Source organism: Phyllostomus hastatus, unplaced genomic scaffold, assembly GCF_019186645.2.
Source record: "Phyllostomus hastatus isolate PE091 unplaced genomic scaffold, TTU_PhHast_1.1 phas_contig_34, whole genome shotgun sequence".
Taxonomy (NCBI): Eukaryota; Metazoa; Chordata; class Mammalia; order Chiroptera; family Phyllostomidae; genus Phyllostomus; species Phyllostomus hastatus.
The window spans coordinates 45024711-45049954 of NW_025333857.1; the positions used below are offsets into that span (position 1 = coordinate 45024711).

The 25244-nt window shown below is 40.5% G+C and overlaps 2 protein-coding genes across 2 annotated transcripts in view; both read left to right on the forward strand.

The window, feature by feature from the left end:
* Window positions 1-7: 7 nt before the first annotated feature.
* On the forward strand, window positions 8-14746 carry CHMP5 (charged multivesicular body protein 5). The gene is made up of 8 exons (XM_045841024.1): window positions 8-201; window positions 1000-1104; window positions 2920-2966; window positions 5600-5693; window positions 5826-5897; window positions 9573-9681; window positions 12101-12213; window positions 14051-14746. Exons 1-8 carry the CDS (start codon window positions 133-135, stop codon window positions 14099-14101), a joined length of 660 nt encoding a protein of 219 aa, XP_045696980.1. The 5' UTR covers window positions 8-132; the 3' UTR covers window positions 14102-14746.
* An 8203-nt stretch (window positions 14747-22949) lies between these two features.
* Window positions 22950-25244, forward strand: part of NFX1 (nuclear transcription factor, X-box binding 1) — a 68193-nt gene continuing 65898 nt past the window's right edge. Inside the window, exon 1 of the mRNA XM_045840267.1 lies at window positions 22950-23087. Coding sequence (XP_045696223.1) covers window positions 23063-23087 — 25 coding nt within the window. The 5' untranslated portion in view covers window positions 22950-23062. The remainder of the gene's footprint in view (window positions 23088-25244) is intronic.

Sequence of the window (25244 nt, forward strand, 5' to 3'; positions counted from 1 at the left end):
AGGATCGGGAAACTCCGATTGGCACATTGCGTTTGCGCACTGGGAGCCGGAAGTCAAGGCAGAGGCGGAGGTTCTCTACTTCCGTTTCTGGTCTTTGCTCCAGTGTTTGGGTTTTCTTCGCGGCCGGTCAAGATGAACCGAATCTTCGGGAAAGCGAAACCCAAGGCTCCGCCGCCCAGCCTGACTGACTGCATTGGCACGGTGCGCGCTTGACCACATATAACTAGGCTAGGAGCCTCTGAAACTCCTCACCCCACCTACCACCCCAGCTCCCGGCTCCTACTCCTCCACCCCATTTCTAGTCCTGGGTCCATTACACCTCGGCCCTTTTCACTCCACCTTCGTTCTACTACTCAGGTCATTCCTGACGCCACAAACCAGAGACCCCTGACCCATCACTGTCTTCCCTAACTGGCCCCCCACCCCTTCTGATGCCCACTGCCGCGCCCACTCGCTCTTTCTTTATCCCTTTAAACCAGCTAGCCGTAGGCCCATATATTGTTTCCACCTTGTCCAGACAGACCCCTTACCCCTCTTTCATCCCTCTTCCTTCTCTCACTTTAGGACCCATAGCTTGATATCCTAGGCGAACAAATCTGTGTCTGGATCCTAAATCTCAGTAACAAAATTCACAACCCTGATCCTCCACATAGCCAGGGTCCACTGGACACTAACTCGTTTCACATACCTCTTGGTTGTGTCCCCAGCCTGACTGGTTTCTGATTCTAGAGAAATTTCAGCTTAACCTAGTGAGTCTCAAATTATTTTTCTGCCCAAACGTACTTAAAGGAGATCCTGGAATATCAGAATCTGAGGGGTGGAGTAGAGTTTATAAAAGTCCCCCAGTGTTTCTATGGGAATCCCACCTCACTTTGGGAACCACAGTTTTCCACCCTTAACGATGTGATCCTCTTTATTTTTCTTCCTCCATATTTTTTCCTTTCCTGCCCCTTATGTAAGTATATAGCTACAACTGCCTTTGATTTTTTTCCCCTCCAGGTGGACAGCAGAGCAGAATCCATTGACAAGAAGATTTCTCGACTCGATGCTGAACTAGTGAAGTACAAGGATCAGATCAAGAAGATGAGAGAAGGTCCTGCAAAGGTAAGTAGTCAGCAGCTGCTGTGACAGCCTGACTTAAGCACCTGTGAGAGTAGGTGCTGGTACAGAAGGCAGCATTAGCTGGGCAGGAGAAAACCTACATGAGGGTGTATCCTTCAGGGAAGGGAGTTTGTAGCCAGATATAAGAGGGAGACTGATTTTGATCTTTTGGAGAGAAGACACTGATCAAATGTTCAAAAGCATGTGTATGGGAATTAGCATATTCTTTTGAGAAAGTAGCAATCTGGAGAGAAGGGCTGAGCCATGTTCAGAAGTAATGAGTTGCCAGGCTGGTCATGTTAGTGGATAGGTATACTAGACTGATCAAGGAGTGGCATACTGGGAAAAAGAGCGCTGAGTTAGGCATCTGGAGACTAGTGTTCTATTTATTTATTTATAATTAATTAAAAACATTTTCTAAGAGAAAGGGGGAGAAAGAGAGAGACATCAATTTGTTGTTCCACTTATTTATACATTCATTAGTTGATGTTTGTATGTACCCTGACCAGGGATTGAATCCACAACCTTGGCGTTTCGGGATGACACTCTAACCAACTGAACTACCCAGCTAGGGCCTGGAGACCAGCGTTCTATTAACACCTTCACTACCTACTAGCTATGCCTTGATAAAGTCACTTAATTTCTTATTTTCCTTTTCTGGTTGGGTAGAAACATAGAGTATTGTATTAAAATGCATGGACTGTGGATATGAAACTACCTTCTTTGCTTCCATCTTTATAACTTATTAACCATTTGAGCTAGGGAAGTTACTTAGCATCACTGAACCTCAGTTTTCCCATCAAAATGGGGATAATATCTGTATTATAGTGTGAGGATTAAATGAGGTAATTCATGTGACCTTTATAATACTGTGTCTAGTACATAGAAACATTCAGTAAATGTTTGGTTTTGTTTGTTTATTTATTTATTTATTTATTTAGAGAGGGAAGGGAGAGAGAAAGAGAGAGAGAGAAACATCAATGTGTGGTTGCTGGGGGCTGTGGCCTGCAACCCAGGCATGTGCCCTGACTAGGAATCGAACCTGCAATGCTTTGGTTTGCAGCCCGCGCTCAATCCACTGAGCTACGCCAGCCAGGGCTGTTTGGTATTATTATTGTCTGTGAAGTAATATCTGCTTTTACTTCTTCAATGAAGGAGACAATAAAATAATTTATGAAGCAGTATAGAAAGGAAAGTGGACAAGGGGCTTTTCTCAGCCATCTTAGTTGATGACATGGAATGAAGAGTGACCAGAGGCAAGAAAGGTCCTCTAGACTTGAGATGAAAGCCTAAACCATGGGGGCTAGTCATGAGAATGACATGAATCCATACAAAAGTGAGTTCTGAAATCAGTAATAAGATGAGTGGTCACGAAGAGACAACAGAGAGAGGAAAGGTAAGAATGATATAAAGGTTCTCGACCTGAGAGATTGGTGGGACTGTTGTTAGTAATTTCTAAGGAGAGGGAAGGTTGAGGAGTTAGTACATGTTGAGTTTGAGTGGATAGCAGGATGTCCAAGTTGGGAATCTCCTAAGGCAAATGGATATCAAAAATCAGCACTGTTGGAGCTGGGGGTGGAACTAATATGCTCCAGGAAAAAGGCAGGCAGTTCATACACTGAGATGTGGGATGCAAAGGCAGAGATGAGCTGAGGCTTAAAGACTGTGCTGGGGAGGTAAGGAACAATCCAGGAGCTACTATATTTGCTGCTTGGAAGAAGAGAGTATGTAGATACATACATTTTGGGATATGGGAGATTTCTTTCACCATATGTATGTTTTCTAATTCTTTTCATTGAAATCTGTTTTTCTCCTCAGAATATGGTCAAGCAGAAAGCCTTGCGGGTGTTAAAGCAAAAGCGGATGTAAGTTATAGATATAATCTTTCTTTCACAGATTTGACCAAAAGAGAAATGAGCTCCCATTTCTTCAGGTTTTTATACCATTTTATAAACATTCTTCATTTAATTACAAATTTTGTTTACATACATAGTGAGATGGGTGTCCCCCCATAACCCAACCTGTGTATTCAGCAACATCTGTTTAAACAGAACTTTTGCTATGTTAGTGATGTTTTGTACTTACACTGTCCAGTTCAGTAGCTCTTATCCATGGATGGCTGTTGAGCACTTGAATTGTGGCTAGTATGACTAGGAATTGGAGCTTTACTTTTATTTAGTTTTAACAATTTAAGTTTAACCATATGTGGCTGGTGGTTTCTGTATTGGACTGCCCAGATCTATAGGGTTTCGTTTTCCCATTATTTATTTTAATCAGAGTGTACCTTTTTAATTTGTTTGTCTGTAAAATTGGGAATCTTGAATATTTGTTCCCTCCCACCAGGAGATTTAAGGGTCCTTAATTTGTTTTAGGTGACCATATCCCAGTGTTTGAGCAGAAGCCAAATATTATGTTTGTTGCTTACCCTTGTGAGCTTCCAGCTGAAGGGACTTATGCAGGGCTGTAGAGGTCAGATGTAATCAACTACTAAAGAACCAGAAAGATTGTTAATACTATCTTTTTCCCTATTTATAAAGTGACTTTTATAAGACCTCAGATGCCATCTTACTCCTAGATTAGACAAAATTGGAAAAAGAAATGGTAATGCCTCCTGTGGTGATAGTGTGGTCAAACTCTTGCTTCCTTAATCGGTAGCATTGCAAGTTTTAAGTTGTTTTTGTTGTTGTTGTTTTTAATAAAAGAATACAGCCCTGACCAGTGTGGCTCAGTTGGTTGAGCAAAGTAAAAGATCACCAGTTTGTTTCCTAGTCGGGGACATGCCTGGGTTGAGAGCCAGTCCCCAGTTGGGGCGTGTGCGAGAGGCAATTGATTGATGTTTCTTTCACACATTGATGTTTTTCTCCCTTTCTCCCTTCCTTCCCTTCTCTCAAAAACAAACAAATAAAATCTTTAAAATAAATAAATAAATACATGTTCATTGTGGAAACTTGGAAAATACATACACATGAGTAAAAGGAAAAAATTATCTAAATTCTTAGTATCAGGAATAACCACCTTTAAAATGATGATTTCTTACAGTGTCTTTTCTGTGCTTGAGCATCCATGATATATATGCACATAATTTTTAAGAAGAAAACAAATGGTGTGTGTACAGTATCCTTTTCCACTTAACGTCATATCATGAGCATTTCTTTGCTCTTTTAAATATTCTTTGGAAACTATACTTTTTAATACTCTACCACCATTTGCCTGCACCATAATTGACCATTTTTCTCCTGATTGGATAGTTAAATGGTTTTCAAATATTATGTAAAGAATATAATGACATTCCTGGCCTGGGTGGCTGAGTTAGTTGGAGTGTCATCTCTGTTAACCAAAAGGTTGCCATCAGGGCAGGTACCTAGGTTGTGGGTTCAGTCCTGGGTCTGGGCATGTGGAGGAGGCAACCAGTTGATATTGCTCTCACGTTGATGTTTCTCTCCCTTCCTTTCTCTAAAAAGCAATGAAAAAATGTCCTTGGGTGAGGATAGAAATAAAAGAATATTAATGATCTAAGTCTTTGAGGTAGTGTTATACTTTAATATAAAACTTTATTTTATTTTTAAAAACATTTTGAGTTCTAGACATTATATTAGGTCAGATTGATTACCTAATTATGGATACCTGATTAATAAAATATCTGTCCTCAAGGAGTTCAGTCTACTGGAAAAATAGTTTCACTTCATATATATGAAGAACCTTTGCCTCAGAATTTAGTATAGGAAATAATGTAAAACATTATAAAGACACAAACATTGAGACTTTGTAGCAATAAGTGTTATAATTTCAAATGGAAAATAGTGCTGTAACTGAAATACATACAAAAGAAAAAAACTGAAGGGATACATCAAATGGTATTTGGTTAGAGCAGTGATTTTCTGCCAGTATGCCACAGAATTTCTTTTATCCTCACCCAAGGACTTGCTTATTGATTTTAGCGAAAGGGGAAAAAAGGAAAGAAACATCAGTGTGAGAGAGAAACATCTATTGGTTGCCTCTCTTGCATGTCCTGACCAGGGACTGAACTTGCAGCCCAGGCATGTGCTCCGACTGGGAATGGAACCCCCGACCTTTTGGTTTACAGGATAATATTCCAGCCAGCCAAGGCAAGAATTTTTTAAAACATGCAATACCCAACTATTCAGTCAGCGGCACTGACCTCTTTTCCCTTAGATTGTCAAATTTTAAAAAATGACAACAGCCAACACAACAATAGCTGTCTGGTAAGAATGAAATAAAATTGTACCTTTTTTTTGGTCAGATCAGCAAAAATTGTATTTTTTGGTGTGCCGCAGAATTTTAGTCATTAGTTTATATGTGCCATGAGACGAAAAAGTTGAAAATCACTGGCTTAGTGATTGTTTTGGCCAATTTTCCTGTATTTAATTTTAAAACTTTTTTTTTTTAAAGAAAATTATCTTATTTAGTATTAGAGATACTTTCTTCTTGAGTATCTCGGTCTGGCTCACATTTGCCATTCTCGATTCACTCTAAAAAGGTACGAGCAGCAGCGGGACAATCTCGCCCAACAGTCGTTTAACATGGAGCAAGCCAATTACACCATCCAGTCACTGAAGGACACCAAGACCACGGTACTTGCATAGCACCTCTTCGCGATTTTATTTTATTTTTGTACTCTTGTGCCCTTTCCCATGGTTTTTAAAAAGACAGTTTAACCAGCATGGCACCTTCAGACATTGTGTTTTCTCTTAACCTTTTTTTAGGTTGATGCTATGAAACTGGGAGTAAAGGAGATGAAGAAAGCATACAAGCAAGTGAAAATTGACCAGATCGAGGTGAGACGAATAAGGGTTTCTGCAAGAGTTCACTGGTTTCTCAAAGAATCCAAATGAATGTGTATGTGAGGGGAAGGGCAGAAAAGAGGAATGGAATCTTGGGCCCGCCATCTACTAATAAGTAACTTTGGGACAGGGTACCAGAGGTATTGCTTTCCATGTTGCAGGGCTCCTAATATGGTTGGAGCCCTGCATATGGTTGGTACAAAGGTGGTTGTTACGAAGATGGAATAAACGAGCTGGTGTATCTACACGCTCAATGCCTGGCACATAATTAGCACTGATAAATAAGCACCTGGTTTCCTGTTACTCCTAACTCAATGACTTTGGAGTCTGTTTCCTCAATTGTAAGTGGTGATGTTGCTGCCCATCTCCTAGTATTGTCGTGAGTGTTAAGTGAGCATATATATGTGGAGTGCTTAAAACAGTTCCTGGTGTGAGGTTGGTTTCCTCTTCTAGTAATTCTCTAGATTTGTGATAATGTCATTAGGTCCTCAAAATTAGCATTTCTTTTGAGATTGCGTTTTGTCTGGGAGGTGAGCCCTAAGAGCCTGGCTCCTCTCACCTCTCATGTTACCAGCCCAGGTGGCCAGCAGAGGTAGCAGGGGAGGGAGTGGTGACTGGCCAGAGTTGAAGAGACTTTCCTGAAAATACAATGGCGCCCTTTATGTCTACCACTTGAGTAGAATGTCTCTGTATGAGTGTAGGGCCTTGATTTTGTTCATTGTTGTATCCCCAGTGCCTTGAACGATGCCTGGCCACAGAAAGAATTTGATGGTTCATGAACAAATGAATGAGAGGCTAGTAAAGGACATAAAGTAGTTCCGTCCAATTCAAGAAGTGTTGGTTGAGTACTTACTACATACCCAACATTTCACTGTCTCTGCAGAGGTATTCTCTGGCGGTGCCAGTCTTTCAGTCTTTTGTAAGAGTGAGGAGTGACATTGTAAGAGTGAGGAGTGACAGCATTCTTCTCTCTTGCTGCTTTTGAGCATTCCTTCCTAGACTGCCTGTGGCCATCCAGCTAATTCTTCACCAGTCTTTGCTTCCAAGGAATTAAGCTTAGTGATATCTTCCAGAAGATTTACTGAGAAATATGTTATATGTATGTTTATCTTATTTGTATACTACTACTTGATAATCAAATATAATGAAATTGAATTTTATTTTTTGCTTTTAGGGTTCTCGTCTTTTAATTAGAGCTATGTAATAAAATAGAAACTTTGGTTTTTCTGGGGGGCGGTTTTGTGTATGTCTTTCCATCTTTCATCTGTGGTTGTTTGTTTCCCTGCCTAATTATCCTTTACTTGTCCCGTAATAGGTATGCCCACATGACAGGTGGAGAGCTTCTTTTTCTAACTCGTGTGTGTGTGTGTCTGTGTGTCTGTCTGTGTGTCTGTCTGTCTGTCTGTTTTTGGTTGGGTTATAGCCAGGGTTCGGCTGAAGTAACGCCTGCCTCAGTGTGGTTGGTGTGGTAATAATATGGGTGCAATAATTTTTAGTTTTAGTTTGAACATTTCACCTAAAATGCCATATTGTGTGCTTGAGTGTGATATTGTTATGTTACAGAATTACAAGCTTATGATTTTGTAATAAAACAGGGGCATTATTTATGCCAGACCCTATACTTTGAATTTCATTTGTTTTCTTAAAATACTGTGAAATATTTTTGTTTTAATAGCCCTAATTTTAAAAAAATAGTTATTGACTTTTTGAGAGGGAGAGAGTAACATCCATTTGTTGTTTCACTTATTTATGCATTCATTGGTTGATTCTTGTATGTGCCCTGGCCAGGGATCAAATTTGCAACGTTGGCGTATCAGCACCACTCTCTGATGAACCGAGCTGCCCAGCCAGGGCCTATAGCTCTCATTTTTAAATTTTGCCTCTCTGTGTGGGTATGTGTATAACTCTGTTTCTGTCTTTTTTATTTTTCAGTTTCTGCACATCAAGTCTAATGCTTGCACTTATTTATATTTATTTTGTTTATCCAATACTGAGTCTATCAGTTCTTTGTGTGATGACTTTTTTCTGTGTCCATCCTAGAGTCTGTTGCTAGGAAGCCTATTCCTAGATGATTTGGGAAGAATATCTTATCTTGGTGTGTAATAGCATAGTATTGACTTGACTTGATTAGTTTACATTATTTTCACTCTTAATTGTTTCAGCCAGTGCTTCTTTTCATAGCAAAATGTTACATATGTACAGTGTGGTAGTTTGACACTTGGAAATGCAGGAAAGCAAGGTGTGTTGTTTTCTTAATGTTTTTTTCTATTTTACTTTCCACCCTTTATTTGGAAAAATAAACCTCTGATTTGGGGCCAGCAAGGAGTTTTCAGATGTTTTGTATTGCTCTAGAAATTCTGAAGGGTAAGTGATGCTGGTTTGGGCCTTCTGCAATGTCAGCACTACCCCATTATATGGAATTTTCAGTGTGTGAGGAGTATATTGTTGTTCTTCACATCCTTAGCATAGTAGAAGGTATGAAGTATTAAGTGCTTAATGCTTGACATATATTATTGCAATAAATCTTTATATAACCCTATGAGATGTGGCTGCTAATAATCCCATTTTACAGATGAAGAAACTAAGGCTTAGAGACATTACTTTTCATGGAGTAATGACAAAATTTTAGCTTGGATATGTTTGACTACTAACCGCCCTTTATTATGCTATACCAGTTCTCAGATTCTTCTCAGATATCAGGCCTATCCTGAATCCACTTTGTGTTTCCCCAACCATGGCAGGCCCAGTATAACTTTCTATACAACCCAGTTGTCTCTGCTTTACAAGACCAGCCTCCTTTCTTACAAATGTAGGCAGTCCTTGGCTAACTCAAGAAGAGTCATTTGCTTGTCTCAATTACCTCTTTTTCTCCATCAATTAGAAAAATGTTGATAATGTAACTGTTGCTTGATATAATGTTTCAGGTAAACTTTCTGTAATGACAGGGAGATAATGAACATCTATTCTTGCAGTGAGACTTTGGATTTCCATGAGGCACCTTAAATTCAAATACAAGATCACCAGTTTTGTCCCTCTTTAAGTTTGTATTTTTACCACCAAAAACAGGAGGAGAATTACATAGGTCGGTGACATTTAAAGTTATTGTTAGGGAAATTCTTCAAACATGTGATTTTTAAATAATTCTTTAAGCTCACTTTCTTGTGCTTTTAATTAGAAGGGACATTTAGGAGTTTCTTGAACTTGTCCATTAGAGGATCCCCTGCTCAGCTATTGACTAAAAATAGTCAGTAGCTAAGGACTGGGGTAAAAGAGGGAACTAACAGTTGTTGAGAACTTACTATGTGTTCTGTATCTTTTAAAAGATTTTATTTATTTTCAGAGAGAGGGGAAGGGAGGGAGGGAGGGATAGAGGAAGAGAGGGAGAGAAACATCAATGTGAAAGAGAAACATCAGTTGGCTGCCTCTTCCACGCCCCCAACCAGGGACCTGGTCCTCAACCCAGGCATGTGCCCTGACTGGGCATCAAACGGGTGACCTTTCAGTTTACAGGCCGATATTCAATCCACTAAGCCACACCAGCCAGGGCTGCATTTTTTTGTACATCATCTTTTTAAGAATTACTCCTTTCTGAGATTCAGAGGAGAGTAGGGGCAAAGGTAGAGAACAGTGGTAAGAAATGAATAAAAATTCTGTCATATATTTCTATAGGATTTACAAGACCAGCTAGAGGATATGATGGAAGATGCGAATGAAATCCAAGAAGCACTGAGTCGTAGTTACGGCACCCCAGAGTTAGATGAAGATGACCTGGAAGCAGGTAAGTTACGGGAAAAGCAATACATATCTAGCTTTAGAGTCTGAAAGGAGCAGCTGCATAGGACCCTTTCCCAAATAGAGAAAATTCCTGTGGGGCTTCCTTGAGAGATAGTTCATGGTACAGTCTTTGGGAAGAAAGTGTGTGAGGCAGCCAAATTGAACTTATATATTCCACCAGCAATTCTGGGAGGGACAAGTTCTAAAGGTCCTCGCAAAGGCCTCTGCTGACCCAGTGCTTGGTGTCTAAATGCTGCCTTTCCCTGCTGTTTTCCTTTTGATTTTGTTCCCCATTTTGCCACCTGGAGTCCTCTCCCTAAGAACAGCAGTGCAGATCAAGAATCAGTAGTTAGCAAATACTTTCTGTGCATCTGCTATATGCCAGACACTGTTAGGTGCTGGGGATTCAGCATTGGAAAAAACAGATATAACCCCTTCATTCCTGACGCTTCTTGAGCAGGGTAAGAAACTGCTTCTTTCAAGTAGTTAATTACAAGAGCACAAATGGTTGAAGAAGTATGGGGTACTATGAAGCACATAGCTGGGGAATATTAACATACAAGGTCTGTCTGGAAAAAGTCCAGCCGTTGTTACTATAACAAGAATGGTTTGCGTGGTATCTATGTAACCTAGCAGCCAAGGAGAGTGGACTGGAATGCACATGCGTGAACAATGATTACTTCACTGCACTAGTCAGTGGGGGTGGTAGATGCCATTGAATGAGCATGTGTACTGTGTGGTCGACGCATTCAAAATGAGTGAGTAGAGCAGGGAATCTACATCAGACTTTTGCATTAAGCTTGAACATTCCTCTGCGGAAACTATTCAGGTGATTCAGAAGGCTGCAGCTATGGGCAACGGGTGATTGGGCAACTTTATCACGACAGCACACCCATTTATGCATCATGTCTAATGCAGAGTTTTTTGGCAAAACATCAAATCACCCAAGTGACTTGGTCCCCCTACAGCTCAGATTTGGTGTCCTATGACTTCTAATTAAAATCACCTTTGAAAGGGAAGAGATTTCAGACCATCAATGAGATTCAGGAAAATATGATGGGGCAGCTGATGGCAACTGGGAGAACTGTGTGAGGTCCCAAGGTGCCTACTTTGAAGGGGACTGAGGCACCATTGTCATATATACAGTGTTTTTGTATCTTGTATCTTCAATAAATGTTTTTATTTTTCATTTTACATAACTGGATACATTCTGGACAGACCTCATATTTGGGAGTGGGGGACAGGCATGGGACTTGAAGGATGAGTAGGAGTGAGTAGGAAAAAATGAGAAGGGTTGTTGGGTGGCCTCAGTGAGAGTTGTTTAAAAAATATTCATGCAATCTGTTTAAGAGATGATGGTGTCTGAGACTAAGGTTGTGGTAGCAGAAAGAGAAATAAGTGAACAGATTAAAGACATTTTGCCCTGGCCGATGTAGCTCAGTTGGTTGGATTGTCATCCTGTAAACTGAAAGATCACAGGTTCAATTCCAGGTCAGGGCACATGTCTGGGTTGTGGGTATGTTCCCCAGTTGGGGTGTGAACAAGAGGCAACCAATCAATGTACCTCTCCCCGTCTCTCTCCCTCCCTTTCCCTCTCTCTGAAATCAATAAGCGTGTCCTAGGGTGAGGATTAAGAAAAAAGATGAAGACATTTTAGGAGGTTGAGTGGACAGACTTAGTAATTGATTAGATATGGAGGGACAAGGAGGTATCAAGGATGTCTTGTCAGTTTCTGGCATGAGTAACTGGGTAGATGGCAGAACCATTACACTGGATTTTCTGTGACATGATACCCCTGTAACATTACTGTTGTTCCATTTCTCTATTTTCTGTTTTTGTCTAGAACCTCCCTCCCACTAATTTCTTAATTTTTTATTTCCCATCTGGAATTTCCGCTAATGAGCCTCTGCCTGCTATTGTCTTTCCTCCTGATCACTTTCTACTCATTTTACCATAGAATTTTTTTAAAAGCCTGACTTCGTGTAATGATCATTCTGTGTACTACAATTCCTACCTACTTTCATTGTCTTCTTTCAAGTTCATCAATAAATGAGAGAGAATTTTTTACATTCATTGTCAGGATTTTCTAATTTGAATTGGCCAACTGATAACTCCAGAGTCTTCTCGTGAAGACTGGAGCCTTATAAATCCATAGGGAATGATTGTTTTGTTTGTGTTATTTTGATTTTGATTTTTCATAGATTTTACATTAGTTAGTTCCCTTGAAAATTTCTTATAATGCTAATCTTTTATTTTGTTTTGTTTTTGTTTTGTTTTTTAATCTTTTATTTTGAAAATAGAAATTAATAATCCCTTATCCTTTGTTTTTAAATGTTCATCTTATAAATAATTGGGCTTTCTTAACATGAGCTACTAGTTTTTTTGTTTACATGTTTTTGAAATGTTGACTATTTTGATTTCAGAGTTGGATGCACTGGGTGATGAACTTCTGGCTGATGAAGACAGTTCTTACTTGGATGAAGCAGCATCTGCACCTGCAATTCCAGAAGGTGTTCCCACTGATACAAAGAATAAGGTGAAAGTTTCTTCTATTTATATTTTCTATGCAGATTATAAGGGTTTGTGCTTGATCACCAGTCTAGGAACCCAAAAGGTGCTCTTAAGGTAGAACAAGGAAAGACTGTCTTAGTCATTATTTTGGGTACCCTTGAAAGCCCAGTTTTCCTGCATCAGATTATGGACAGGCAGTATAAATAGTGTCATGGATATGCAGGAATGTTTTTATACAATGGCAGTTTGTATAATATTACAAATTAACCTTATAGTGAACTTGCACTGCGTGCCAATTGCAGGTTTTAGACATTTCCTGGGAAACCATCAGTAACACATGCAGAACCCGTGCTAGGCAGCAATATAAAGGGTTCTACTCTCCAGGCACACTGGTTAATTGTAGGGTGGATGTTATAAACTAGGGATTAACAATTTTAAGTATAAAACTTAATGTAGAAAGATTCTAATTCAATACAGTAAAAGAAGCAGGGGTTAAGTCTCTTCAGTTGACTGTAAGACCTTGGCAAACCACTTAGCTGCTTTGTACTTTTCTGTTTCTTGCATCTGTAAAATACAGGTGTGATCTCACGTAATTGTTGTGTAGATCAAATTAGATCTTGTATGTAAAAAGGGCTTTAGGAACTTAAAGCCTTGTCCAAAGCAACATGATTATTATTATTATAAGTAGATAAAGTTTTGCTGCATATGAAATTGTTTTCATTCCATCTTAGTTCCTGGTATAGTGTGTCATTTTTTTGTTGCCACTGGACATTTACAGTCTTGGTGTTTGCCTTATCTCCCAACATGCACACTGAGTATGCATAATATAGTTGACAGAGTCCTTGAGTGGGAGCCAGTCTCAGCTCTGCCTTTATTCACTGTGTGACTTTGAGCAAATTAGCAATTCATGTCTTCTCTCTGAATCACATCAGTGTTTTTTCACCTGTAAAATGGGGGCTGCAAAAAGCGATAAGTGGGTAATTTCTCAGGTCCTTTATAGCCGATTTTTTTAAAGATTTTATTTATTTATTTTTAGAGATGGGAAGGGGTGAGAGAAAGAGAGGGAGAGAGACATCAATGTGTGGTTGCTTCTCACTCACCCCATACTGGAGACCTGGTCCACAACCCAGGCATGTGCCCTAGACTGGGAATTGAACCGCCAACCCTTTGGTTCATAGGCTGGCACTCAGTCCACTGAGCCACACCAGCCAGGGCTATAGCTGATTTCTATGAATGTTATCCTCCCCAACTATACCCTTCCTGTCTACCCCACACCTCTGGCCATTTCAGGGTTCCAGGTGCAAAGGCTGCATTTGCTCAGCACATGTGAAATAATTTTTATTAATAGTGGCATAGCCCACATTTTTAATTCCCTGGAGCATGTATGTTATGTCCACTTCTAGAAGGTCATAGGTTCCTGAGTTAAAGTGCTGTTGGGATACGATTTCTTAATTGATAGTGGTATGACTGCCTATAAGTTTGGGCACTGCTCCTTCAAGGATTTGGGAGGCTATAAAAGTTAGTTGTTCACTTTAGAGAGCAGAGTGAAAATGGAAATCTGTAGGCAAGGACTACCGCTCCCAGCCTCATTTTCCCTTTCTAGATTTACACTAAAATTTCTCTTTCTCTCTTACTCTTCATTCACCCTGCAATGATCACCCCTTTTGATCTCTTCCAGTTCTTTTCCCGGTTCATCACTTCCATCCTTATCTTTCATAAAAAATCTCATTCTCATCTTCTGAGTGGGATTTTGATTTTCATTGATTAAACACTTGGAGATGCGTTTTAACTGCTAAGTATGTGTAATCATTTTTTTTATCAGTTGAAAAATATTGGCACTAAACATTGTTCCCTTTTTACAGGATGGAGTCCTGGTGGATGAATTTGGATTGCCACAGATCCCTGCTTCATAGACTTGCATCATTCAAGTACATGGTGTAAAATAAATACTTATTCTGGGACTAGGAAATATTTATCTTTCCAAATTTGCCATAACAGATTAAGGTTTCTTTCCTTTCTTTAAAGGAAAAGTTAATTACATTGCTCTTTTTTTTTCTCATTAAGAGACTCAGTGTTTGGGGGATGCTTTCTTTGTACTAAATTTTTATTCCTTTTCTCTTATGAAAGACTAACTTACGTAAAAGTATTAGTAGGTATATATGATTTCATTACTTACTAATATTTTGAAATGAAATCAAGGAAATGGGACTTTTTAGATTTGGTGATAGTATAACTCCACAATCTCAATTTGACCTGATAAATTGACAAGGCAGATGAGCTTACTGGGACTGTTCATATTATGATTCAAAATCATTTTCTATTGTGATACTATAGGTTGGCAAAGTGATGGTCTTTTTTGATGATGAGTTTTGTTGTGTCTAGTGAGTAATCATTACTGTGTCCAGTATGGGAATGGAATTATCACTATGTCATGAGTGGGTGTTTTAAGTCTGTGGTTCCCTCAGTATTACAGCCTGACTTGTAATCAGTACTGAATATTTCTTGATATTTAATGTATAAGACATTTATTTATATTCAATAAATATTTTTCAAAAGGATATAATTTTAATAATATCACTTCAACCTAAAACCTCCACATCAAAAACCAAATTTAATATAATTTTAATGTTGATTCAGTCTAAAAACTCCACTAAAGAAAGAAATTTACCTGGTGGCATTGTGGCATAGGAGAAAGAGGGAGGAACAATCCAGCCTTCGGCCTTGAGTCTGTCATTTAATAACCACTAAGTAGTCTCCTCACTTCTCTAAATTTCTGTTTCCTTACTGGTAAAATTGTGCAGGGGCTTCAGTCTTTTCTTGGGAGTACTACAAGTCCAAATTCCTGCCTGATTTTCAGGGTCTTTACATCCTCCTTTCCTCACTCAGCCTCACTGGTGCCTCACAATGACACATGCACCAGCCTTTCACGAGTCAGGTCAATCCAATAAACATTTATTGAACACCAGCTCTATAGAACCTCTATATTAACCCAGGGGATATCAACAGCCAGTAGTTCCTCTCTTCAAAACTTCACTGTTTAGTTATAGGTGGGAGTGAGACACATGTAACCTTCTCCCACCCCTACTAACCTCACTCTCTCAAGAAGCCTTCCAGTGGGAGCGAACATTATGTTATTCATCATTACCTTCTTGAAACCTTCCTTGACTTTCCTACAAGTTCTCACTCAGCCCTTTAAATATTTCTTCTATCGTAGTTCCAGTCTTGGGACTTTTCACCCTTCATGCTCTCCTTGAGATACCTCACACCCATGATTTTAACTACTACCGATGCAACAATGACTCAAAATAACTCAACAGCATAGACCTCTTATTATTTTCAATTCTGGGCATTCCCAAGTAAATGCCCCACTATTACCTAAAATATAACATCTGTCAGCAAACACTCCTTTATTTTTATCTTGCCAATGTTATCAGTGACCCATATATTGCCAGTTTTAATGGGTGATGTCCTCCAACTAGACCTCTTGAATGGATTGGATGCTGTTAACCAGCATTGGGGTTCTTGGGTTCCCCAAGATAGGAATCAAGAGGAAATCCCAGAGAAATTTCCATGTGGACTTGGTTAAGCTTATGTTCCAGCTCAGGGGAGGCACGCAGAGGAAAGGAAGTTCCTCTGAACTGGTTTGGGGGCTTGCTCTGCTTTCATAAGCTGAGGATAAAGCTGGTGGGCTTTTTGAAAAAGGCCTGACTTGAAGAATTTTTCATTTCAGGGTCAGGTGACTTCTTTTCCCAGCCTTAGTGCCTGAACTCTGTTCACGCCTACACTGCAGGGGCAATGTGGTAAACTGCTCATTACCACCATCCTAGGAAGATTGTAGAGCAGTCAAACCTTGGTCAAATGTTTGTGTGGGTCAGTAGTTTAAGCAGGCAGTTAGAGGAAAGATAAAATCAGCTACGCCTCTGTTTTTTGAGTAGGAGTGGTGACATTTTTGCAGTTAATTTACCCTGTGTTCCTTATGACCACCTGCTCTGGACTTGGCTTCCTAACCACCCAGTATTTTCTATTCTTGGGTCCAGGTCCCTACACTGTCTCAATCACTCTACTACAATATCCATTCTTTTGGCTCCCATGGTTCTCCTGTTCTCTGACTATTCCCTGTAAGACTCCTCTCTGAAATCTGCATCTCTCCAACCCTGTAATGTTACTCTTCCTCAGCTTTGTAACCATTATCCACTATGCTTCTCTCTGCTCACTTATATTTAGTGATGTCAGCTGTTTTCATGTCTTTTACCTATTGACCTCTAAGTCGATACTTCTATCCCTGATCTTGTCCCAGAGTTTCAGAATCATAGTTATACCCAGCTGTTTGCCTAACACATATATGGATGTTCCAGAAGCCCACAACTATTCCACATTCAAATGGCCAAGACAACCATTACCTTTCCTTCAGACCTGAATCTTCTGTTTTCCCTGTCTCAGCTAATGGAACCATTGTCCTCCACCATTCAAAACAGAAAGTGTGTGAGTTGTCTGATCCTACATTTAGCCTCACCCTACACATTCAATTAACCCTTAAGCCCTGCTTTTAATTCCTTAGCGTTTCTCAACTCCAACCCCTCCTTTCCTCTTCTCATCTCTCCTTGACCTAGACCTCATTCACATAATCTTTTGAAATAAATTATTTGCTTTCTCTTCTTGCACGGTTTTACTTCCTTGTGTTCATTCATCACATGCAGCCATACTTACCTTTCTAAAATACTAGTCTGACCATGTTATTCAGTGGGACATAAAAAGCTCTCTATGAGTTGGTCCCTGCCTGCCAGTAATGGTTTATTGCTTAGTCTTTTCAGAACAGAATTCTCTTTTAGAGAACTGGTGACTCCCCCCATTTTCACTGATTGTTGGAAAAATACTAATTAGAGTAGCCCTGCCCTTACTCTTCTGAGCTATGGGAGTGGGCTTGTGACAAGGCTGTGCCCATTGAAGTTTAACTCTCAAGTTTTCTAACTGGAAACTAAGGGAAATGCTTCTTTCTTTAAAAAAAAAAAGAAAAAAACCTGCCAGTACAGAACCGTAAGATATTGAGACTGGAGAGGAGCCAAGATAAGAGGCAGAATGAAAGAATCCTCGTGGCACTTAGCACTGACTTCTTATCCTTGATATTCCCCAAGTGCTCCAAGTCTCTACATCTTTTCTTTTAATTCTGTGAGCTATCGGAGAATTCTGCCAGTAAATCCCCTTTTTTGCTTAAACTAGTTGGAGTTAGGTTCCTGTCGTTAGAGTCCTGAAAATTTTCTCTACAGCCTCTCTCCATGGCATGTCCCATTTTTCAATTTTATGCTCTAATATATTGCTTCTAGTTCCCTCACATCCATCATACAGTCATGATTCCTGGCCTGTGCTCATGTAATTTCCCCTCCCTGGAACTTCTTAACACCTTTGACATTCTGCTAATTCTTGCTATACTGAGAAAAGACCAAAAGCCAAGCTCTGGGCTGTCAATCCCAGTGATATCAAGGAAAATAGGAAGGATGATTCCTGTGGTAGAGCGCCCCAAGCACCACATAACCTCTGATGATCAATCCTGTAGCTTCCACCAGACAGCATCTCCGGTCAGTGTCTCACCTGTTAACCATTAGAAGCAGAATTGAGTGCAGGTAGTATTAGGTTGTCATGTATCAGCCCTGAGGGTTTAGCAAGGATAGAGGGGACTGGAATGATGCAATTAAAACAAGCTTGGCACTTCTAACTCTATTATCCATATCCCTCAGCTTTCCTTTCATATTTTCTTACAGTTATATCACCTAGAAAACTGTGTATGTGTGTTTACTGCTGGGATCTACCCCCATACAGTGTGGACTCTTGAATTTTTAAAAGCTCCCCAGGTAGTTCTTACATGTAGCCAAAGTTACATTCTGACAGGTGTGAGGTGGTATCTCACTGTGGTTTTACTTTGCATTTCTTTTAATGATGATTAGTGGCATTGAGCATCTTTTCCTCTGTCTGTTGGCCATCTGTATGCTTTGGAGAAGTGCCTATTCAGGTCCTTTGCCCATTTTCTAATGGGATTGTTTTGGGGGGTTTTTTGGTGTTGAGTTTTATAAGTTCTTTATAAATTTTGGTTATTAACCCCTTATCAGATGTATTGGTGAATATATTCTCCCATTTCGTGGGTTGTCTTTTAATTTTGTTGACAGTCTCCTTTGCTGTGCAAAAACTTTTTAGTTTGATGTAGTCCCATTTGTTTATTTTTTGTTTCCTGGATTGGCTTCTTTCACTTAGAAATATGTGTCTAAGTTTCCTCCATGTGTGTTTCATGGTTTGATAGCTCATTTCTTTTTAGCACTGAATAATGCTCCATTGTCTGAGCTTCTTTTTAATGTAATTATTTACAGCTGTAAATGTCTATCTGAGCACTACTTTCATTGCTTGTCACAAAGTTTGGTATGTTGTGTGAAGTACTGTTTGTATTAGGAAGGCAGGATAAATGCTTGGTTACTTCCACTTATTTTTCAAGTTTTGAAAATTATGAGTAGGTTCCCTAGTGTACCAGTAATAAATTATTGCCCTTCAGTTTCAAATTTACCCTTTTAGCCTACTTTTCAAAATGGATTTGGTCAGTTTATTTCTCCTTTGCCAGCTTGCAGGTATTAAGCTTTGTCAGTAGAGGGCACCAGAGAGATATCGAAGGAAAAAAGGGTTTTGCCTCCTGTTTCTACTGTTCAGGTTTCTACTGTTCAGGGCGACTTCCGTGCCCTGAGCAGCTTCTCCAGTTTCTGGCTCCTACAACACACATGGTTTCATCAGCAGCTGGCTTTTTCAGTGTGTGGTGGCCAGCAGCCAGAGACTTCTGGCATTCCCCCTCAGGTGGTTTGTAGTAGAATGCCTCTTGTGAGACACCTGTAAATGACTTTCCCCAGCAACCTTCAAGGTAGATTTTTGGCAGTTTCTGCCACTGCAACACTACAGTGGCTTCCCTGACATCTAGTGAGCCACAGGCACATCCTCTCTAAAAAGATCTTTATTGGACACTTTATCTCAATCAGCCTTACAGGTAATGGCTATTATATTGCTAATCCTGTACTCTTTTAGAATTATATTTTGATTCTTTACTAGCCAATCTTTATTACTCCAATCCCGTTATAGTTAATAAGGCTTTTTTAAGTATATTTTATTGATTGTGTTATTACAGTTGTCCCATTTTTTTTCTCTACTTTATTCCCCTGCACCCTGCACTGCCCCTCCCACCAGCATCCTCCCCCCACTCCCTTAGTTCACGTCCATGGGTCTTATAAGTTCTTTGGCTTCTCCATTTCCTATATTATTCTTAACCTCCCCTTGTCTATTTTGTACCTACCATTTATGCTTCTTATTCCCTGTACTTTTTACCCCATTCTCCCCCTCCCCTTCCCCGCTGATGACCCTCCATGCAATCTCCATTTCTGTGATTCTGTTCCGGTTCTAGTTAATTGCTTAGTTTGTTTTTGTTTTTGGATTTTTTAGGTTCAGTTGTTGATAGTTGTGAGTTTGTTGTCATTTTACTGTTCACATTTTTTATCATCTTTTTTTTTCTTAGATAAGCCCCTTTAGCATTTCATATGATAAGGGCTTGGTGATGATGAACTCCTTTAACTTGACCTTATCTGGAAAGTACTTTATCTGCCCTTCCATTCTAAATTATAGTTTTGCTGGAGAAAGTAATCTTAGATGTAGGTCCTTGCCTTTCATGACTTGGAATACCTCTCTCCAGCCCCTTCTTCCCTGCAGTTTCTTTTTTGAAATCAGCTGACAGTCTTATGGACAATCCTTTGTAGGCAACGTCTCCTTTTTTCTTGCTGCTTTTAGGATTCTCTCCTTATCTTAATCTTGGGTAATGTAATTATGATGTGCCTTGGTGTGTGCTTCCTTAGATCCAACTTCTGTGGGACTCTTTGAGCTTCCTGGACTTCCTGGAAGTCTCTTTCCTATGGCAGATTGGGAAAGTTCTCCTTCGTTATTTTTTTTAATAAGCTTTCAATTTTGTGCTCTTCCTCTTCTCCTTTTGGCACCCCTGTGACACAGATGTTGGAATGTTTAAAGTTGTCCCAGAAGTTCCTAAGCCTCTCCTCATTTTTTTGAATTTTTGTTTCTTCATTCTGTTCTGGTTGAATGTTCATTTCTTCCTTCTGCTCCAAATCATTGATTTGAGTCCCAATTTCCTTCCTTTCACTGTTGGCTCCCTGTATATTTTTCCTTATTTCACTTTGCATAGCCTTCACTTTTTCCTCTATTTTACAACCATACTCAACCTTTTGTGAGCATCCTGACTACCAGTGTTTTGTACTCTGCATCAGATAGGTTGTCTGTCTCATCATTGCTTAATTCTATATTTGGAGCTTTGAGCTGTTCTTTCATTTGGGCTATATTTCTTTCTCTCAGCACACTTGTGACATTGTAAGAGGTGGAGCCTTAGGTATTTGCCAGGGTGGGGTAACCCACATCACTGTGTTGTGGTGTATGTGGGGGAGGGGTCAGAGGGAACAATGCTGCTTGCTCAGCTCTCTGCCAGCTTTCTGTCACTTCCCCCGCTACCCATAAGCAAATTGGGCCCTTCTGGTGATTGCCAGGTTAGTGGGTATGTGTACATTCTAGGATCCTGTGGGTCTCCAATGCACTCTCCTGTGAGGCTGGGAGTTTCTCCTGCCACCACAAACTCCCCAGGTTTTTTTACAGCCAGACATTTTGAGGCTTTTTTTTCTTGTGCTGGAACCCTGGGTTGTGTGGTCTGTCTTGCTCCCCAGTTGTTCCTCCCAGTTTATCCACACACAGATGTGGGACTGCCAGCCATGGCCTTGCTATACATCCTCTCCACCCTAGCTGCCCATCTCCACCTCTCCTACCAGTCTGGATAAATGTTTCTTCTTTAACTCCTTGGTTGTTGGACTTCTATACAGTTCAATTTTCTGGCAGTTCTGGTTGTTTTTTTGTGTTTAAATTTATTGTCCTTCTTTTGGTTGTGCAAGGAGGCAGAGTATATGTACCTATGCCTCCATCTTGGCCGGAAGTCTGTTTTCTCCAGTAAGTATTTAAATAAATAAAACCTTCCCTGTTCATATTACTGTGTGGTTCCTCACTCCTGAATGGACCCAGACTTATATATCTGGTAATTTCTGAAGATGACAAGGTTAGTTTGATGAACTGGTCTGTTAAAATTAAGGATTTATGTTTTTTTAAAAAAGGACAAAATTAATAAGACTTAATGGAAGATGAAAACTGAAATGTCTAAAACTGACAAGGTATTGCTATCTATAATATACAACAAACCATCAGCAAGAAAAATTGTGCAAGCCCAATAAGCAAATGGGCAATGTATATGAACAAGCGATATAAAAACAGGAAACTCAAAAGGTCACTAAGAAATGTCAGACTCATTGGTAATCAGAAATACAAAATAACAATGACAGCACATCACACCTGTTGTTTTGGGGAAAGTTTGGAAGCTGTATAGTGGTTTATCTTAAATATGCCTTAGATCTTTCCTTTTCTCCCCACATTTACCACAAGGCCACCGTCATATTCTGCATTAACATAACAAAAAATGTAACTGCTCTGCCCACTTCTAGTCTTGTTCCCCCACAATTCACTTTTCCCCTAGAAGCAAGAGAAATCCTTAAATGTAAGTGACATTCCACTTATTTGCTTAGAACCTTTTAATAACTTCCTGTTGGTCTTGGAATAAAATACATTATCACAATCTGCAGGTGACCTGTGTGATCTCCTTACCCACTTCTTCAATTTCATACTGTGTCACTCACCTTGCTCAGTTCTCCAACAAATATTTTAATACCTTGAATATTTCAAGCTCTTAATTCTTTCATAACACCAGCATAATTTGAAATTATTAATTTGTAAGTATAAATTACTTAGGTTTTTTTCTTTAAAGACTTCATTTTTAAAGAGAGGTCCCCTACCAGAGACCTGGCCCACAACCCAGGCATATACCCTGACCAGGAATCAAACCAGCAAACTTAGTTCACAGAGGGTATGCTCAATCCACTGAGCCACACCAGCCAGGGCTAAATTACTTCGTTTTTATCTCCCCTACTAGCTAATACACTTTATGAGGGCAGGGCCCAGGGTTTTTTTGTTTTTGTTTTTTCACTATTTTCTTCTAGCACTTAAATACTTGAGACAGAGAGTGCGTGAAAATGTGTGTGAATAAATCTATTTTGCATTCTTGCGGAAGCCTGGACCAGTGAATTACTTTACAAATGTAGACGCCTCACACTTAAATGTGTTCTGTTTAGTAATGCAATAACAAAACAAACACTCCACCCATTTAGAATTTTATACTTTAAAAACTATCAGTGCCTCCAAACTTTCCCTCATGTTGTATCTGTTTTCTCATCTGTCCGTTCAAGTTCTTTACCATTTTTAATATGTGGCTTATCTTTTTCTGATTTGTAAGAGCTCTTTGTGTATTACCTTTTGTTTCGCAGCTAGTTTTTGCCAAGATTGCCTTTTGACTTTTTTTTTAACCCCAAGCCGGAACTACTCTAGGCAAGTGTTCTCTCAGTTGACTGCAAAAGACCAAGTGAAACTGGTTAGGTGGCAGGCCAAAAGGAACGAGGAGTTTGTAAGCACAGTGAATCTTAAAAAACGAAAAAAATTATTACACAAGCCCCTGCCCGCGCCCTCAACGCCCGCGTTCCCAGCAACCTAGGGCTACTTTGGTCCTCCTGCACGGCGCCTGGCGCAACTCTCTGACGTCACGGGAGCGCAGTGTACTAGACTCAGGCGGCGCAAGCGCTGTGGCCGTCTACTTCGCGCGCTGATGAGAATATTCCTGCGGTGCCGGAAGTACAGGGCACGTGACCGGGTGACAGCGCTCGCGGGGCTGCAGGGCTTGCTTTAGGTGTTGCTGCGCTCACGGGATGGCGGAGGCGCCTCCTGTCTCAGGTACTGTTCTGGCCCGCGTGGGAGTGGGCTCCTTTCGAGTTGCGGAAGCTTGGTCAGTGACGCGTTCTTGGGCTTCGGCCATTCATATCGCGAGAGTGGCGCGTACTAGGGTTGGGATAGTGGCTCGGAAGGGCCAAGCCACGCGCGTGTGCTGACGGAGACATAGACTGTCTTTGGCTAGGTCGTGAAGCCCGGTAGTTGCGTTTATTCTGGCGCCCAGCGAGTCGATGTGGGTGTCCCGGCCCTCCCGGGTCAGCTGCCTCACTGATCTCCCACAAGCGGGCGTCGATGACTGTCAGGGTGTCGACGCGTAGTGGCCTTGCGCGCTGTGCTTAAGGTGTATTCTTGCGTCCTGGTGCAGCGGCGCGAGCGCGAGTCGAACACCTGTGGTTTCCAATCCCTGCCTACCACGAACTCGCAGTGTGACCGAATCATTTTCTTCATCTGTCAATTGGGGATGATTAATTCTTTTGAAGGCTCCCGCCCTCTACCTGTTCCATAATTGTTAGCTCACTAACTCTCCCAGCGTTGCCTTCCGTGTATAGAGACAGCCTTATTTTTGGTTGTTAATACAACATCCATTTCCCTTTCCTTCAGAGTGTACCTTAGATCTTCGTTTTGCATACTTTTGGATAGCGACCGAAAAGGAACGTTTTACTTCCAGGCTTCAGTGCACACATACGTAAATGTAAATATTGAAACGTTTCAGGAAGCAATGGTTTTCCTTACTATCTCAATACACTGTTTCTTTGGAAAAAATACTTGTTGCAATCCACCACACTGATCTGATTGAGGACCCACTCTATTTGAAAAAAGGCAGCAGTTTGCAGCATGAGAATTGCAAACAGTCATTGATTTGAGTCGTCTGTTGCCTACCTGCTGTTTTGGTACTAAGAGTACATATGTATTTATGTACTGGGTGGCAGGCAAAATGTGTTTATTACTGTGGATGTCTGTCAGAAAGTTGGAAAACACACAGCATTGGGTACCCCAGTCCTGATTTAGTATTAAGTCATTTGGCAGGTGGGAACCTTTTTAGGCTGGTGTTTTGTTATTTTCCCACCCATTCTTTTTCCATATCTCTTAAATTGGATTCCTGGAGGGATAGCTCAGTTGGTTAGAGCACCGTCCCAGCACACAAAGGTTGTAGGTTCGATCCTCAGTCAGGGCACATATGAGAAACAACCAGTGAATGCATAAATGGAACAAACTGATGTTTCTCTCTCCTTCCACTCTCTAACATCAATAAATAAAAAAACGTAAAAAAATAAAGTGGATCCATTTATCGTCCTATCCTCAGGCTCACTTCTGGCCTATTTCTACACCTCTCTATGTTGGAATAAGAATTGGGTGGGACTAGTTGTACGTCATAGTTTTGGCCAACAGTGTTGTGTCCCAGGTTACAACCTCCACCTCCCCATCTACTGAGACAAAGTCCACTAATCCAAAGATCACCCCACTCCTCTCATTTGTCTGAGTTTGCTTTTTGCCTTAGTTTCTATTCCATGTCCTTATTTCATCATGAACTCTAACCCACACCTCTATCCCCACTCAAGGTTTAGTTTTCTTGCCTGCCTCTGTCCTCAAACAGCTGCTTAGTCCCAGGGACTATCTTTGTGTCCATGGGAAGACTCCAATGCTAGCTTTGTTTCTGGACTTTATAATCTGCAGTTTACTCTGCTCCACACACCTGTTGGACACCTGCCAGGCTTCCATGTAATCTTGGATCTAGGCTACCACTTGGTATGAGACATCCCATTTACTGAGTAACTTCCAGCCATTTAAAAGGAGGGGTGGGATTCAGATCTTTGTGTCTCAGGTCTAGTTTCTTGATTTGTGTGCCCTTTTCCCCTTCCTCTTGTCTCTTAAGGGTCTTTCTGAGGGCTTTGCCTACTACCTCGGCTAGTGGAACATATGCTGTGTATGAATAGGTGCTGCCCTGTGTAGAATCTCTAGTTCTAGCAATTCCTTACCGCCTAACATGAAATACCCTTTCCCCATCCTTAACCAGGCTATTTACTGACTTTTTTCTTGCCCTTCTCTCCAACTTTGCTTCTTAAGCAGGAAAGAACTGCACAATACCCACTTGGTCTAATCCATCCATTCCCACCTTTAATTTATCTGTTAGGTTTCCAGAACACCTTCTCTGCTACTTTC